The sequence below is a fragment of the Lathyrus oleraceus genome, chromosome 3 (assembly GCF_024323335.1).
Source record: "Lathyrus oleraceus cultivar Zhongwan6 chromosome 3, CAAS_Psat_ZW6_1.0, whole genome shotgun sequence".
Lineage (NCBI taxonomy): Eukaryota > Viridiplantae > Streptophyta > Magnoliopsida > Fabales > Fabaceae > Lathyrus > Lathyrus oleraceus.
In genome coordinates, this window is record NC_066581.1 from 236,770,100 (window position 1) to 236,788,486 (window position 18,387).

The following is an 18,387-nucleotide window of genomic DNA, read 5'->3' on the forward strand; positions in this document are numbered from 1 at the left end:
GGTTTTATTGATTGTTTTGGTTTTTGTCTGGTATACTGATTGTATTTGATTGATTTCAGGTACATTAGTTGCTAATAGTTCTTTGAGAACTTGCTTGCTGTTGCTTGGTTGTATAAACCAATTGAGGTAGAATTTCTTTTCTCCATGTAGTCTGGAAGACCTGGCCTGTTACTTGGCCAGGCACCTGTCTGAAGTCCTCCTTAAGAGGCGATGATTGTGATTGTTTATTTTTGTCCCCAAGCAGGTAAAGACCTTGATTAAGGCAATTGGCGGATAAAAGAGATATGCAATCTATCTCCCGCTATTCCGTTGAGTCGTCCCTCTGCTCACACCACTGTGTTGATGCATTGGGACATTAACCCAAGATCTTGTACAGTTGTACAGTTGAGTCAGAGTCATGAGTGTAGAAGGGTTCCCACTTTCTGAACCCACGCTCCTTTGTCTGAAGCTCTCTCTGGTCAGGGATAAGAGCTGTGAAGTCTTATCTTCACTTACCTTTCATCAGCTTCACCCTGACTCTCAATGTCAGGGTTAAGAGCTAACACCACCCTGATACAGTTGACTTGCTTTGGCGGTCTAACCCTTGTTTTGAGCCCACTTTGACTGGATATAGTGTGTGCTATTTGAAATGTTTGCCCTGTTTTATTTATGCTTGCATGCTTGCTTTGCCTGGATAGGATTAGCTTGCTGTGGTGCAAGTAGATAGTGAACCTTAACATAGGGCAATGATGCATGATAACATCTAGGCTCGAGTCCAGCTCCCTAGTAGTGTGTCTCCCTTTGTTTCTGGTTAGGAGATAGTTTCTCCCCTGTTTAGGGGAACTACGTTGCCCTGATCCTCATACCAGATGAGGTACGTAGGCAGGAGGTCGTGCGAGATCTCTCCGGGCAAACCTTTTCTTTTTTTGTGTGTGTTTGTTTGACAGTTGCTAGGCTCGAGTTCCCGACTCCTTAGTAACTTGTTGTTTGTTTGTTTTTGAGTGTGTGCTTGACAGTTATAGGCTCGAGTTCCCGACTCCCTATTAACTTGTTTGGTTGTTGTGTGCTTGGAAGCTGATATAAGTCCAGTGATTGGCATTCGGGTTCCAGTGTGGGTTTGTTTGGTTCGGGCGCTGATATAAGTCCAGTGATTGGCATTCGGGTCCCATGTTTGCCATTTTTGTGTGGAGTCTGACATAAGTCCAGCGATTGGCAGTCGGTTTCCTGTGTGCGTTTTGTTTGGTTTGGCGTGCGTGAGCTGAACTACGGTAGCTCTGATTCTCATTCCAGATGAGATACGTAGGCATAGGATGCGATATCCTATCGAGCACGTCCCCCTTTTGTCCCGAACTACGTTGACTCTGATGTTTGTGTCTGACAAACTACGTAGGACCAGGATGCGATATCCTGTCGAGTTACCTTCCTCCATCTTCCACCTGTTTTGTTAGTATGTGTGCATGTGTGTATTCTTTGAGCAGTTTCTTTTAGCAACCTTATCCTATTTTTTAGAGCGTGGATCCCGTCGAGTACGACGGACGTGAGGGGTGCTAATACCTTCCCCTTGCGTAACCGACTCCCGATCCCTTTCTCTTTGGTCGCGAGACCATGCTTTTTCCTAGGATTACTCTGAGCGTTTCCTTTCCCTCTTTTGGGATAAATAACGCACGGTGACGGCTCTGTGTTGTTTTGTTTTAGCCCGCCGGTTGTTTTTCGCGGATGCGACAAGTCCCCCAATCCAACACCAGATCTAGTTTTCGCTTCCCCATCAAGCCGAACTACGACTCTAATACCACTTGTTATAGAAGTTCGAGGAGCGATGATCAAAAGTGTCAATGGGCCAAACATTCATGGTTCCAAGAGACTTTGACACTACATATTCATCCAAAATCTTAAGGCAGTGTGGGTCACCTCTCTTATAAACCTAATATTTCCATCATTCCTAGTCTATGTGAGAATTTACCACTCACACTTGAAACCCAATAAATCTGTCATTGGTTTTGGTTATGGATATCTCACTTATTCTTAGAAGTGTTCATGGATACGGGTCAATCCGCGAACCCACTCACTCAATCCAATTTAACCTTTACTTTTACTCAACTCAATCTTGTACAAGTCTAATCCGAACCAACTCATTCAAATTTATTGATATTTAGTTCGGATAACAGATTTAAAGTTTTAAATCTACGAAATCGTGAACACAATCTATTAACATATAATGATATTTTTATTTCATTTTATTTATAAATTATCTAGCATAACTCATATTAAATATAATTATAGTTTTTATTAATTGTAAAAGTTTAAGTATAAATCAAATTTGAGTGATTAAATTTTTTTATTCAAAGAGAAATATATCTTATATTTCAAATTATATTTTATACTATTTTTATATTTTTTTAATATTATTTATATATATTTTTACTTGATCTCAATCGTAAAAAGAGTTTTTAAATATTAAAAAATAAATTTTAATTAAATTAAATACTAAAATTTTATGATTTTTTATTGTTTTTTTAAAATAAATATATTAATTAAATTGATATTTTAATTAGAATTTAAAAGTTATATTTATTGGATGATCTAGAAATCCTATCTAACCCTACACTTATCCATGTATCCCTATATTTTATAAAAAGAATCAATTTTATCCTTATATGTTTTAACTAATTTGTTATTTTATTTTTAAATATTTTTTAAATTTGATTCCGCGTATTGAAAATTTTTGCAAAAGAGTTTCGATAGTATTTTTTAATTTTTTTTATATATATCGGAACACTTTGCAAAAGAGTTCCAATACACAAAAATTGACTACCGAAACTCTTTTGTAAAGTCTTCTGATATACAAAAAAAATTAAAAAATGCTTGAAAAATGAGTACCAAAACTCTTTTGCAAAGTCTTCTGGTACACAAAAATTGACTATCGGATTCTTTTGCAAAGTCTTTCAGTACACAAAAAATATTAAAAAAAGGCTTGAAAAATGACTACCGAAATTCTTTTGCAAAGTCTTCCGGTACACAAAAGTTGACTACCAGAACTCTTTTGCAAAGTTTTCCGGTACACCATTTTTTTTAAATGCTTGAAAAATGACTACCGAAACTCTTTTGCAAAGTCTTCCGCTACATGAAAATTGACTACCGAAACTCTTTTGCAAAGATTTCTGGTATACAAAAAAATGTTAAAAAAATTCTTGAAAAATGATTACCGAAACTCTTTTGTAAAGTCTTTTGGCATACAATTTTTTTTAAATTTAAAAATAAAATAATAAATTAGTTAAAAATATATAAGAATAAAATTGATATTTTTATAAAATGTAGGGATGTAGGGATAAATATAGGGGTATGAGGTAAAACTTTTTGACCGCTGCCATAACTTTAGCAAAACGGCTTGAAAAATCTGGAAAACTTATATCGGTTAAAGTTAATTTCTAAAAATATTTTGCAATTTTAGGTTGTTTATGAAGGTTATCTCCTATGCAATTTCTGTGTGTGTATAATAGGCGAATTGCTTTTAAATGTTGATAGAATAAAATGAAGCTTTGTGATATGATATACATTGCAACTTTGGAATAGAAGTGTGTCCAAGGATAGCTACTTTTAATATGATGAGGTTCAGATTTTTTTTTAAATAATTATATTTTAAATCAAAAATAAAAAATAACCAATAATTCAAAAAAAATATCAAACTAATAAGGTTTTAGAGAGGATGCGCCAGATGAATTGGCACACCCCCAATGCAGTAAGAGAAGACGCCAATAGCATTGACGCATGCATTGGACTCCTCATGAGGAGGCGCTAATGCTATTGGTGCATGCATTGGCCCTCATGAGGAGGCGCCAATGCTCCTGGCGCCTAGGTGCATTTGGTGCCAAAGCAAACACACACGTGGTTACGGTCTTTGACCGAACTAAAGGTTGATATAGTGTTGCCGAGTTCATGGATCACAATGAGGGCATGCCGATGGGACAGTACAAAGTCGAACTAGATAGATGTTGGTGCGACTGCGGAAAGTTCCAAGCCTTTTTAACCGCCTGCTCCCATGTAATTGCGACATGCTCAAAGGTTCGAAGAGATCCATCTTATTTGCTATCTGAAGTTTACAAAGTCATCAGCATTTCAAATGTTTATAAAATTAGTTTTTCCGTAGTGGCAAAAGAGGATTATTGGTCAGAATATCAAGGGGACATCGTCTAACGAAGTTATGTGAAGGAAGAAAAAGGGTCGCCCAAACAGCACCCGGATTCGAACCTAAATGGATACGGCGAACAAAATGGTTAGACTATGTAGTTCATGCCGTCAGTCAGGTCACAATCGTAATAACTGTCCTAGTGTTGGAACGAGCACAACCAGATAAATTTACATGTACCTCTATTGCAATATATGAAAAACTAAATTTATTTCATATTAGATGTCTGTGACGAAAGTACCACTACATAAACAATAACACAAATAATTATAACAAATACAATACAAGAACTATGCAATTACAACCATCAAAACAATTTTGAACATGTAATGCATCATCCTACGAGCGTCTTGGTCAGTCTTAATATCCACTCATTCCTGCACTTCTCCGTTTTGCTTGAACGTGGACATAAGTCATTGTATTCTTCTAATCCTTTCATCCTCTCCAATTTCTCTCTCTAACCAACTATACAACGTCCGATTAAGACGATCAAACGTATCTGCGTTTCAAAGTCGAATCTGTATCGGAGCCACAACGACGAAAAATATTATATCAGCATTTCATTTCTGAATGTATGCAGACATTGTTAAAACAAAGAAACTTGAAGGTGATGGTGGTTGAACTAGAGAAATTATGGTATTAGGAGATGATTTTGAGTGAAAAATATTGCATCCAAGACGTGGTATTTATAGATACGGAACATCAATGGTACATAACATGTGGGCGCCTAAGGGATTGACGCCCACATGAAAGAATATGCAGGGGCTAGATGAATTGACGCCCACCAACCAAATGCACCTAGACGCCAGGAGCATTGGCGTCTCCTCATGAGGGTCAATGCATGCGCCAATAACATTGGCGCCTCCTCATGAGGAGCCCAATGCATGCGCCTCCTCTTAATGCATTGGGGATGAGTCAATTCATCTGACGCATCCTCTTCAAAACCTGGTTATTTTTTTGAATTATTGATTATTTTCGATTTTTTTTTTGAAAAAGAGTGTTATTTAAAAAAAATCCCGGATTTAAGTAAAATTTGTGATTTTTTAAAACAACAATATAGAATATTTATGTATTTTAATTTTTTTATTGTATTTTAATATTTTTATTTTTATTTTTTAAAACTTTTATAATAATGTTTTATTGTGGATCTAATCATTTAATTAATTATTTAAATATTTTATAAAAAACTCTTATTTTTTTATTAACATATCAATACCTTAATTTTTTTTTAAATGTCCTTTCCCTCTTATTTTGTATATTTTAAGGTTCTTTTTCATAGTTTTGAATTCTAACTTAAAAAATCACTCGATTTTACCCTTTTTTTTTAGATTTAAATTTCAAGTTAAATTACATATAAAATTGAATTTGACCGATTTTACTTAAATTAACACGTAGTAGATTCCTTATTCTTTTACAAAATATAACATGATTTTACTTGATTTTAAAAAAAAACAGTGCTTAAGATTTTTAGATTAACAATACCTGTGCAGCTGCTACATAAAAATCTACAAGATATGTTTGTTCAAATGAAGAACAAAAGAAGTTTTCATTGTATACTATGAGTCCTCAGGTATGAACACTACAATGTCAATGTCACTATGAAAATCACAACTATATTGTATATAAAAAAACATTCTTGCATTCTAAAAACAAAATCTCATGTATCATCAATATCACCAAAATTAGCTGGTGCTGGTATAGATTTATGTCCCATATCTTTATTATTACCAGAAGGGGACCTAAAAAATCTCCTAGACCTGTTTGTTTTCAACTTCATCAAAGGAACCTTACGCCAAACAGCTTGCCAAATCATTTGAATAGCATCACTTTCCTTAGAAGGGAACTGAAAATCAAAGAATTTTTCAACCTCTTTCAACCTCTTCCACATTCTTGTCCATTCATCTTTGTCAATACTCCTAATGAAGTTTATCAGAAACTTCTTTCTGAGGGCGTCTCTGGTGCGAACGAATACGCAGAACTCTGAGTAGTCGAGGACATCCTCGTATGGAAGCTCAATTTCGTCACTGATTATCACAGGGACACAGTGACTCGCAATCGCGTCGAATAAGCGATTCGATGACGGTGTGTCGCCTGCTATGTTGAGGCAGAATTTCGAAGAACGCATGCCTTCTGTTGCTTTCCTTACTCCGCCTTTCTGTATACTTCCAAATGAAAAATGTACATCTTTTTCGTCTTTTAGAAGATAAAACAGTTCTTGCCTAACATGGCCTCCCTGTGCATCAGAAAAGCTCAAGTTCAGTACAATTAATTGTTTTGAAAGGTAAAAAATAACTTACATGGAAAATTAATAGCACTTTAGCACTGTATGTATATGTAATGAACCAAAGACAGCATTTGAGAATAGAAACTTCTTAAGAGTAAAGATCAGAAGAGTAACAACATACAACAACAACCACGTCTTATCCTACTAAGTGGAGTCGACTATATAGCTTAACTTTTGTCATAATGTACTATCAAAAACCCTGTTTCTATCCAAATAATTAATCTCAAAATATTTATTAATAGTGACTCGTCTCCATATGATCCACTCTCTACTACAGAATCTGCAGATCTTTTCTTAACATGCCCAAATCACTAAACTTATTTTCCACCATCAATTCTACTATAAGTGTTTTTCCTAACACTCTCTTGACATTTTTAATCTTATTCCGCCTAGCCTTAACACACCTCTAATGCGACATCCTCGTCTCTAACCGTTCAGCATTCTATAATACGAAATTTGAACAATAAAATAGATGAAAATAGCTTTTGCATCTTAACTCAATTGAGAGGCATGTTAGAAGTTAATCCAAACTGAGCCTAAACAATTATCTCCAACTTAAGAATTTCAATCAGGATGCGAAGACTTAATTCTCAGAAAAGCTAAAGAAAGAACAAAACCAGCGTATACATGAAATGAAAAAGAAAGGAACAAAACATACATCTTTTCTGTAAATAGCTCCTTGGAAGTAAAGCAAAGTTTTTCTGCTATCAAAACTAGATTGATCATCAACATAAGAACCAACAACATGCTTATAAGGCGCGATCACATCTTTCTCGACATTCGCTATATTCGGAGGATACCTCCCAAAATCAGACAATATAAAAGTTGCAGGCCAGAGCTTCATTCTAGCATCCAACATACTATTAGGATGATGAGCCAGAATCAAATGATCCCTTCCACCAGACCTTTTCCACTCCTCTTGATTCATCAAATACCTCACCAAATTCTCCTGCAACAGCCTGTTTCTACTCTTCTTTTCATGTGGACCTATTTTGGAGAGTCTGTTATAGCTCAAAGAAGAAAAAAACGGCACAAATATAACATCGGCGTCACTCGAGTTCCTAACTCTGATTACCTTTCTAGTATTGTTAGGGTAAATTTGCGGTAACTCCGAAGCTAGAATATCTAAAGTTAGCCAATATTCAATACTGTGTTGCAAATTCAAACCACCCGGATAACTTGGTATCTTGGTTTTCATGTCGGGAAAGACTTTTGTGTTCTTCACGTTTTCCTTCCAATCTAATAATCCGAAATGAAACTCTGAAGGTAATTCGTACATGAAAACCTTCAATACAACGTTGTAGATATAGTTACTGTTGTTATTCGACGAGGTGGTGGTGTGGCTGTTGCATTTTAGAGTATAGGGGGTTTGTTTTTGTTTTTTGGTGTTAACGAGAATCGCTCTGTTGCTGAAGGAAGATTCTGAGTTTTGTGAATGAAATGATTCGGGAACGGAATCTGGGAACGTGGTGGAGAGGAGCTGAGAAATGGCTTCTGATGTAGAATCGGAGCGAGTTGAACGGAGAACGAAAAGCCATGACATGATGAACAACAACGTTGTTGTTGTGAAGAAAAAACATAAGGATTTTCTTGAAACAACCTTAATGGCAGAAGCGTTTCTCTCTGGCATTGTAATTGCATCACAAATGTGTGAGATCAGAATCTGTTTGTATTTTACTTTCTTATTTGGACCCACATTTGTTCATGGGTGTTTGGGATATTCAGGCATAGCGTGAGCGTGTGGGACCATGGTGGAGATGGGGAAATTAGAGAGAAAGAATTGAGAAAGAAAATGAATACATGAAAGAAAAGAAATGATGGTGTGATTGTTTGTGTGTGACACAGTGTTGGAGTTGGAAAGGAGGAAGAAGAAGAAAGCGTGAGAATAGGGTCTAACCGTGGAAGCGTTCTATTCTCTCGTAGTAGCTAAGAGGTCGATATGGTTTTAACTCTAGTATTCATTTTTCATGTTTTATCACAACATATCAATTGTCACCATTTTTTAAAGTTGTGTTACTTACTATTATTATTCATAAAAAGGGTGTAACGTGAGCTCAATGATCTCAAATTAAGGGAAATACTAATCTCACACTCCAACCATATATGGAGTGTGCCCCCACACTTCTAAAAATTTAAAAATATTTTTATTAGTATTTAAAAATGTATTTTAAGATTTACCTACTAAAATCACATCAATTTTTGTAATTCAATTCAGACTATCATCATTTTGCTAAATTCTGATCAGAGATGTATATTTATAATTTTTAGAAGAATTCTGAGATACATCTGTGTAAAAATTCTTTGAATTCATTTTAAGTTATTGAAAGTGTGTATTGCATATGAGAGGAGATATTTCAGATATGTATTTTTAGAAATCCTCTAAATGTATTATAGGCAGCAACATTGTCCTAACTTTGATATTTTAAAAGCCAACTTATATTTTAGGTCATTTTAGACAATTTTTGGATCATTTAATAATGTTATAAATTGACTCAAACATATTATACATCCATTATAAAACTCATACATTAATCAAATTAAATTCAAAATGTATTGACCATACGTAATTTGTTTAGAAAATACAAAAAATAATACAAACAAACATAAATTACTGGGTATGTCTAACCGTTCCGTTTCTCCTCCACCTGTACTACAAGATATTTCGTGTCTCGACCATAATGTCTTCTACAAGGAACAACTGAGGACTACCTTCTTCAAAAAGTTCAGCTTCTATGTCCGATCTCGCCATGTCCACAATATGTTGACAGACCAACAACGCGTCCTAGGTGTGCTCATTTATATCCTCAAATATATCCTGATTATATGACCTAGGTGGTTTTCCAGGAGCGTCTGGTGTCATGATAGGCCCATTGTATAAGAGTTGGAACCATGCGATAGTCCTCTGATATCATATGACTATTGAGATCCTGAAGTATAGCATCAAGATATCTGTGACGAACAATGGGAGGAGCATACTATGAGGGATGTCTCGTAATAACCTGCAAATATCCAAACCGACGCATCACTCACTCGGCAGATACACATACATCATACTTGACCCACAAGTCAGTCATCTGTAGTATAACAAAACGACGTTTAGCTTACGCATCTGGTGGTGACCTTCGTATGGGAAGAAGGCAATGTCATCTGCTACATGACGGCATGGCCAGCCCAATCAACCCGGAGTCTGCTCTAATTTAAAAAATGGGACCAAATAAAAAAATGCAATTATAATAATTAAAAATGACACATCAAAATTACAATTATATATTAATAAAAAATATATTTAAATATAATTATTTTTACTTTTGATCAATCTCATTTTATTATGTATTGAGTTTTTAGCATAGCATTTTATTTATTTATTGGGTAATTATTATAATATTTTTTATGTTTACTAATATTAATGAAAAAAATTAAACTTTTCAAAATTTGGGTCCTCCAAAAATTTGGAGCCCTGTGCTCTAGAGCATGTTGCTCTTGCACAAGATCGGTCTTGCGTGATGGTTAAGATACACCTGGAGGGGCTTGATCACCTGATTCCCTCTATACAGGAAAAAGCACAAGCATGTGGCCATTCCTCATAGTAGTCAGGCCCGAGTTCCCACCCGAATATGTGAGAAACGTGAGATATGATTCATGCCTGAAAATGGTTCAGATAAAGTAATACTAACAAGTGTAACACGAGAGTTATGAAAATATTAGTAACAATAAATTATCGTAAGCAATGTGCAGGTTCCTGTCAACTGCTTTATCTTTCACATAGAAGCTTCGCCCAGCTTCTAGTACACGTAGATCAAATAGGCGGGCCCCTAATTGTACTCGTGAATTGTGTTAAGTTGGTGAAGTACTTAAGGTAGACCACATCGACGTAGGTTACACTTTTGTCCACAAACACATACGTGTCAACCAGGAACAAGAGGTAACACCTCAATGCATACTGTCAGTGGCACTTAACCTGCATATAATCCCTTCTCCATCCACAACCATCTACAGGTAGTCTTTATAAAGGTCTTCCAAGAACTTAAATTTATCCTGAGCACCTTTATTGTCAACTACCTCATTTTGGGCATCGATTGGGTCAACTCCTAAATAAGTAACTTTCATCTCGATGGCTTCGTCTCGACTGATCTTGGAGTGGTCCAGTAATTTTCCCCTTATGGGAAGATATAGAAGGCATGAGACGTCATCCAGGGTGACATCTCTCCAATAGGAAGGTGGAAAGACGACGTCTCTGAATTTCATCTCTCTGCAAATTTCGCATGCATGCCATGGTTTATGGTCTTGTACGTAGCAACACATAAACTGGCAAGCCCAAAGTAGCAGAGAACATTCTTGAACCAATCATCTTTGGGTTGTTCCAAATCCAAAATATTCATTCTTTGTTTTACGAATTTTAAACATGGACGCTCATGTAAAAATAAATATATCACCATCAATCGCGATTTAATTAGTATAGAGCAGATGTAATGCAAAAGTAAATAAATATACCTCTTCTTCACAAACATGCCTAACAACATGGTCTCTATAGAGGTGAATGAAGGAGATGTCATATGGGCCTCCTTGATAACTATTTATAGGGGCATACACATCTGCAGTTGGTTCCTCATGATTGGCTTCATAAGCTTCAAGGGCTTCATAAGCAGGAGACATGTGGCCCCATAAAGTAGATGACTGAGACAGACGAATTCTAGAAGTAGATGGTTATGAACCTCAATTTGGAATTGACTCGTGGCCTCGTGGGCCTGGCCCTGACCCTCTTGCGTCGTACAGAAGCGTGTTAGGACACACGTCCGAGCCTCAATTTGTCCTGGTTGTTTTCAGCCATTGTACCTTACAAGTGATTATATTACAAAACCAAAAAGTGTAACTTAGAGTCTTCATATGTGATGTATTCATATATTGATAAAAACATTTAGGAGGAGTTGTAACGTCTCGCACCACTCCGGATTTCTTGGCTGAGAGTCAAAAAAGAAAAGAAGAATAGAGGAAGAAATATCTATCCATATAGATTATCTCGTGGAGGATATGATAAACTAGAACATATAATTATTAAATAAAAAACAAAACAAAGAGAACTAAAGTTGGGAGATTCTTCTAGAAGCCTTGATCGCATCTCATATCCACCATCACATCATGAGAAATGGAAGAGGGCATGTCAAAGACTAGGAGGTGAGTTCACATCAGAGACCCCACGTGAAGTTACTAAAAAGATTGTAAGTAGATAATTTTTTTCAACATTACGTATTTAAGTTAATTTAATTTGGTAAAAATAAACTTTTATATGTGTTATAGGATTTACTAGTTGAAAAATCCAAAGATGGTATATTTGTTCCTCGATAATGTCATGACATCTTGGTAGAAGCGATTGGAACAGAGGAGTATGGTGGGCGTGTTCGTGGTCTTTGAAGAGGTGTCAGCTTGAGGTTAGTTTTTGGACCATCGCAAATAATTAACGAAGTAATCTTTAAGAAATAAATTGAAGAGATAGATGATCAAAGGGTAAGGAAGAAAGTACAAAAAGTATTATAATTGTACTACAATTTTGGTGTTCATAAGTATAATTTTTATGGCGATTTCAATTTATATTCATTGTTCTCATACTTTAACATCAAGATTTGAATTTTGCATTAAATTTTAGGCACATTCATGAGATGTGTGTCGAAAGGGACTTAGGAAAGTATTGTTTCTTAGACCTATTTAAAATTTGATTTAAATAATGAGGATCAAACACTATCTAAACCTACATACAAAATAAGTTGAGTAATGAGAACAATGAATGTTACATGAGACCGTTTTACCATGCATAGGTATATATTAATTTGTATTTTTTTTATAAATCAAATTTATACACATTATTATTTTTCTGAATGTCTATGCAGTTTACATTGGTCACTAGTTATTATATGTCTGAAGCAAAATATTATAATTATGTTGTGCTTGTTACACTATGATCTTGATTCATCGACGCATGACCTTTTGAACACGTAAGTGATATTATTTGTAATACTCTAATTTTACATTTAGTTTTGAATAGTTTTTATTCATATTTAATTTTTACCGCCATGTAGAACTATGGAGAGATACAATTTAGTGCATCATAAAATTAAAGGTAAAAACCCAAGATTCATTTCTCAAAAGTAAGTATTACTCGTATTTTTTGACATTCTTTTTATTTTTGCTAATGTATTACTTTTACTTTGTGTGTATTAGTAACTATATAAAAATTATTAGTATTCGCGAAAACAATCCGACGGACATTCGCGTGGATACTATGTTATGAAATATATGTTTAATATTGTCTCCGAAGACATTATTAATTTATGGGGTTAAGGTATTAATTTTATCTTTACATTTGTTAAGTTAATGTCATTGTTAATTAATGGGAAGGGAAGGCTAGATGAAAAGTGAATGTCCCAACTTACCAATCATAAGAGCAAGCCACACTACGTTACAAGGGTAAAATTCAAAGGTGAATGGGGGATAAGAAAGACCAATCATCTTCTCCAAGTGAGTCAATCAAAAAAGATGTAGCACACTTATCTCACATGGGACACAAACATAAACACCATGAGTTAATGGGCTTTCAATAAAGTAGCCTCCCAAAAGGAAATTATTTTAAAATTGGAAGGTGAAGTTTATAATCTTAAATATGTTTTATATTCTTTAAAAATAAGTAGATGAATAATATGAATCTTTCAAGTTGAAACCTTCATGTAATGTAAGAGATATAAAGTTTTGTCCAAACTTGCATAATAGAGTTTAATCTCTAAAATGCAAAATGATACTCCCTCCGTTTCTTTTTAAGTGTCGTTTTAGCATAAAGCTCTCCAACCAAGATAAATGAATTGTTATAATTTTTTTCCCATTGTACCCTCATTTTAATCCACCATATACTTTCTCTTTCTAAATAAAATTCATTAATATAAGTACTCATTAAATTATTTACTTCAAATAACTAATTCCATAATTTTCTCCACATAACTCTCTCTCTCTTCCGTTGCATTTTTCAACTACTCCTAAATTTTTGGAATTAATATTGCTTGCTATAGGAATACGTACTGCTTGCATTTTCATTAATGGCTAAAGGAAAACTTATTGCTTATTGTTTCAATGAATGGCTAAAGGAAAAAATATTCCCTTCAATTATTTTAATAAAAACTTAAGTTTCCCACCGAAAAATTAAAACCAGTAGTACATATAGTATGGTTTCATATTATAAGTTCAAAATATTTACAACTCATAAAATATGGATTTAGATAGTGATACAGAAACATCATTAACAAACCAACATATATTTGAGTTATATGAGTTTGATGAAGATAACTTAGAAGAGGAGTTTGAAGCAACCAATAATATTGATGAGTCCTGTGAAGATAACTTACAAGAGGAGGTTGAAACAAACAATGACACAGGTATATTTTTTAATTTCATGTGTGTTTGGTTACTTTTAATTCCTATAATTTATCTCATGTTTTTATCTCATGTTTTTATGTAAAATAATGGTGGAATCATATTGTGGCGTAATTCAAATCTAAGTTTTGCTTGTTTCTAGTAATCGTTTTGTTTTTTTAAAAATTTACAGTGTATATTGCAGAAAATGTTGAAGCAGAACCTAGAGAAAAAAAGAGATTAAGAATCTTAAGCAATGAAGAACGCATGTATATTTATCATGAGCTACTACAAAAAAGCGTTGATGGAAAATTACGTAAAAGAGCTACAAATGAGGTGGCTTCATCAAATTCGGTTCCTCTAAGAACTGTTCAACGTATTTGGAAAAGAGCAAAAGAAAGTGAAACACGTGATGTCTCTCATAGGAAGACAAAAGAAAGTTGAGTTATTTAAATAGTAAGGGTATAATTGACAAATTGTAACATTAAAACATCAAAACGACACTTAAATAGGAAAAAAAAAATCTTCTAAAACGACACTTAAAAAGAAACGGAGGGAGTATCAACTTTCAAAGTTTAAATAATGTTTGGTATAAACCTAGTGATTAAGGGGCACCTTTTGAAAGTCCTTTCAAGAGGTATTCTTTTGTTAAATATAAAAAATAAAAAGATTATACATCTAAGGTGAGATGTCCCTATTATTGTTGCAAGTAGGACACACCATACCTCAAATTTCCATCTAAACCTCTTCAGACTCTCACATTTACCGAAACTTTAACCCCCTAAAATATCCATTTTTGTGTTTTTCTAATGTGTGGAATGTGATTTAGTGCTTGGTTGCTCATTTTTTCTTTGTGTGTTGCTACATTTTACTTTAAGGTTTCTACATTGGTTGTTCTTCTTTTTTATGTCTGAGTAAATGGCACATGATAAAGGAAAAAGAGTTGAGAAACTCAGTGTAAGAGACAAAGGGGGTCTGGAAGAGCTCGTGCGTGCATCTGAAGACATGGATTTCATAAGCATTCATAGTTTTTTTGGTCTATAATTGACCTTACAATATATGGTACGCACTTTCAATGGAAGAAGTATGAAACACAAAACTTATGTGCATCACTTCTTGATTCTTATAGAATTTCACTAGTTGCCATGGCCATGAGCGACGCATAGAGTTCAAATTCATATATTATGCGCTTTCTAACACATGGCCGTGAAGCAATTATTTCAGACTTCAAATCTCAAGCAAGCTGTGAAACTAAATGCATTGTGGATCCAATGTTCACACATTCTTAACAAAACAAAAATGGTAAGAGTTTCTCAATCAGGTAAGGCCATTGAATGCACCGTGATGAAGCCGGTAGCCGGTCGATCAAAACTGAAACTGCATCTCAGGAGCGTATTCCAGGGCTTCAAGATGAGCAGCCATTGCCTTGTTCATTGGTGGCGGACCACATCTCAATATCTGAAATTCCTCAAAAACATGTCTCTAATAAGTTATCTCCCCTTTTACTTTCAATATGTAGAAGAAAAACACATCATTTCGGAGGAATACGCAAAATAATGAAAACAATTTACCTTAATATCTTGCGCTGGAGGAGGCAAATGTGTTTGAATCATCTCCTTTGATACAAATCCGACGCCACCGTCCCATACCTCAGGAGGCTAAAAAGATTACACAACAAATTCAATGAACAAACTCCTCTTCGTTTCAAATAAAGAAAGGAAACGCAACAGATGCTAGAGACGAGAAAATACCACTACTAGTTCTTACAAGACATAGCAACTAACCTGATTTAATACATAGTAAATGTTGAATCGATCCGGATAGTTACTAGCAAGACCGTCAAGTTCATCCTGCACGTACATATAAGTAGATTTCCAATAGGCATTGGTCAGTGACAGGAAATTATGAGCATTGCATAAGGAAACATACTAATATAACAATTACGAATCTACGATAATGATGAGGATAGTATATAAATGACATTACCTTCAAAAGAATGTCCTCGTATGTAACATTGGCGTAGATAAGATGCACCTTGGTCTTGTCATTCGGGTTTTCTAAAATTGCTCTAGCAACCTTGAATGACAACGAGCAAACAAATCAAAAGAACATTTAGAACTCCAAGAAAGAATATTCTTCTTAATGAAGAACAAAAAAACATAATATGTCTTAATAACATACTTGGAACATTGGAGTGATTCCAGACCCTCCGGCAAGCATCCCGAATGCTCGAACCTCACCCGGTTGGTACTTGAAACGTCCCTGAAAGCAATTATGTCTTAAATCTCCAACTATCCAAATAACGATTCTTTCATTTGGTATAAAAACAGTACATTCCTAAGTTGAAGAAAATGAAATTTACCTTTGGTCCTTTAACAGCAAGATACTCGCCAACGCGCATCTCACGGAAATGGTGTGACATCCTTCCTTGTGGGTACATCTAATGAAGGAATATTTCAGACAGAGAACCAAATAATTAAGGGACAAAACGAAGAATGTTGCGCGTAAGTTAGAAAAAGCATTGTAAGACATAAAAACCAATAACTTCAGTAAACAAACACCTTGATAACTAGTTCAAAATGTCCAACATCAGAATCTAATGTTGTTGGAGTATATGGTTTGATAACTTCGGCACCTTCACCATCCTTACCCCTGTTCGAAAAAGTAGCTTGTTCACAATACAAAAAGAAAACATCGATATAAAGGGAAAAATCCTACTAAAATTACTTCTACGAAACATTAATATATGTAGAAATAATTAGAGTGACATGAAAAATAGACACAAAACAAGACCAGACAACAGAACCTGCAACTTATGTGTTGTCCGATTGGAAGACCTAAAACAGAAGTGGGTGTTGGGAGTGCAAAAGTGAACTTTGCAACATTATGGCTCAGTTGATCTTTCTTGACAAGTTTAAACTCCTTGAACAGCTCCGAGTTCAAGATACCTATAAGCACACATTCGATAAGGTTGAATGTTTAAACTCAACAGGTAAACAACAAAAACCAACAAAATAACAAGAAAAATATGTACAAAAAATATAGTAATATCTAAAGTTTGAGTGCAATGAGTTTCACTTCATATCAAATAATTTCCGGTGAGGGAAAACACCGAAATCCCGAAGGGTAGTCATCAAGCACACTTATAACACAAAACATACATTGTATAGAAAAACAAATAGGCAAGAGCTGTGACTAGAGCCAATATCTCTTGACTTCTTTTTTTAAAATCTTAGTATCCGGCCTTGTGACCGACCAATCCAAGGGGACCAATCCCACCGTCCAGAGGCCCCGTTTAAAGCCAGAGCTCGCTCTGTATGGATTTGGCCTAACACAGGAATTGTTTGCACCTAGCGGGATTCAAATCTGAGAGCTAGAGAGGAACACACTCTCAGGACCTTAAAACAAAGTCCAACCAAATCATATGGATCAGCTAATAATTTTTCAAAAACATAAACAACCAATTGCACCATGAATGAAAAACATGAAAAATTCACATGATTAACCATTCCAATGAAAATCAAATTAAAGATGTATAAATACAACAAGCATTCTCCATACCATAATACAAGTTGACAATATTACATTTGGTATATAAAAACATACAGTAGCCATTAGCAATACAATTTGATAAAAACTAATTTTATAAACAACATTAAGAACCAAAACATCATAGGAAAAACAAAAACAAAAAACCTTGTGGACATCAAATTTTCATTAAAAATATCAACAAACTATGTTGGGTCTACCAAGAGAGAAAAAAATAGACCCAGAATTCTAAATCTTCAGAGAATAAAAATTCAATTGACCCTTATGAATAAATCAAAGCAGAATCAAAGAATCTGAAGTGCACAAAAGATGAAATTCAAAAAAGGTAAAACCTTTGGACTTCTTGGACGAAAAGAGATAGACAGCAGCAACCCCAACAGCTACAACAGCCACAGCGACGCCCACAAGTATCTGATTTTCTGGGGTTTGTAGAAAATCCATGATTTGAAAAAATGGGTTTGTGATGGGAATGAAGGAAATGGAAAATAAAAAGAGAATGGAAATTTGGTAGTAGGTGAAAAGAGTGAGGTAATGTGTGTGGATAAAGAGCAAATCTGGTGCAACTACCAACTTCGGTGGCTTATCAATTCGCCCAATCTATCAATTTTTCAATAAATTTTTTGGGTCAAGAAATTATTATTTTATGTACGGGTGATTTTAGATTTACTTAAAATATGCTACCTCGTAAACAAAAATGTAAATAACAAAAAATAACTCTTTAAGAAAATAATTTATATGCATTTAATTTATACTTTTTTTAATTTTACACAAATGTAAATAGATATCCATAAGCAAATATTATGATATTCGTATTCGATATTTGTATTTATTTCATATTTGCGTGGATATCAGCCAAACGAATAATTTGTTAATATTAAAATATCTATAAATATTTATAAATATTCATGGATAATATTTTTAAAAAAATAATATTAGTTTTTTTTAAAGATAAAAAAATATTCATACAATTCATTTTCAATTTAACAACAAAACTTTATCA

The 18,387-nt window shown here is 34.4% G+C and overlaps 3 protein-coding genes across 3 annotated transcripts; 1 reads left to right on the top strand and 2 right to left on the bottom strand.

Moving 5' to 3' along the window:
* Positions 1 to 5,679: 5,679 nt before the first annotated feature.
* Positions 5,680 to 8,429, bottom strand: LOC127126568 (probable arabinosyltransferase ARAD1). Its single transcript, XM_051055515.1, has 2 exons — positions 7,105 to 8,429; positions 5,680 to 6,395 (listed from the first exon to the last, which is right to left on the bottom strand). Exons 1-2 carry the CDS (start codon positions 8,074 to 8,076, stop codon positions 5,820 to 5,822), a joined length of 1,548 nt encoding a protein of 515 aa, XP_050911472.1. The 5' UTR covers positions 8,077 to 8,429; the 3' UTR covers positions 5,680 to 5,819.
* A 5,170-nt stretch (positions 8,430 to 13,599) lies between these two features.
* LOC127130629 (uncharacterized) lies at positions 13,600 to 14,282 on the top strand. The gene is made up of 2 exons (XM_051059601.1): positions 13,600 to 13,861; positions 14,044 to 14,282. The coding sequence occupies exons 1-2, from the start codon at positions 13,696 to 13,698 to the stop codon at positions 14,280 to 14,282; spliced, it is 405 nt and encodes a 134-aa protein (XP_050915558.1). The 5' UTR covers positions 13,600 to 13,695.
* A 548-nt stretch (positions 14,283 to 14,830) lies between these two features.
* LOC127126569 (NADH--cytochrome b5 reductase 1) lies at positions 14,831 to 17,995 on the bottom strand. The gene is made up of 9 exons (XM_051055516.1): positions 17,720 to 17,995; positions 16,645 to 16,786; positions 16,400 to 16,490; positions 16,201 to 16,278; positions 16,020 to 16,100; positions 15,825 to 15,914; positions 15,623 to 15,688; positions 15,410 to 15,496; positions 14,831 to 15,296 (listed from the first exon to the last, which is right to left on the bottom strand). Exons 1-9 carry the CDS (start codon positions 17,826 to 17,828, stop codon positions 15,204 to 15,206), a joined length of 837 nt encoding a protein of 278 aa, XP_050911473.1. The 5' UTR covers positions 17,829 to 17,995; the 3' UTR covers positions 14,831 to 15,203.
* Between the last annotated feature and the right edge of the window lie 392 nt (positions 17,996 to 18,387).

Bases quoted from the DNA above. Each gene is read 5' to 3' on its own strand.
- LOC127126568 (XM_051055515.1), bottom strand. From the start codon at position 8,076: ATGCCAGAGAGAAACGCTTCTGCCATTAAGGTTGTTTCAAGAAAATCC. The intron at 6,396-7,104 runs GTATGTTTTGTT...TCTGATGCACAG, and splicing joins GAGCTATTTACAGAAAAGAT to GGAGGCCATGTTAGGCAAGA.
- LOC127126569 (XM_051055516.1), bottom strand. From the start codon at position 17,828: ATGGATTTTCTACAAACCCCAGAAAATCAGATACTTGTGGGCGTCGCT. The intron at 16,101-16,200 runs GTAAATTTCATT...AATTGCTTTCAG, and splicing joins TTGCTGTTAAAGGACCAAAG to GGACGTTTCAAGTACCAACC. The intron at 15,915-16,019 runs GTATGTTATTAA...TTGTCATTCAAG, and splicing joins GAATCACTCCAATGTTCCAA to GTTGCTAGAGCAATTTTAGA.
- LOC127130629 (XM_051059601.1), top strand. From the start codon at position 13,696: ATGGATTTAGATAGTGATACAGAAACATCATTAACAAACCAACATATA. The intron at 13,862-14,043 runs GTATATTTTTTA...TGTATATTGCAG, and splicing joins TGAAACAAACAATGACACAG to AAAATGTTGAAGCAGAACCT.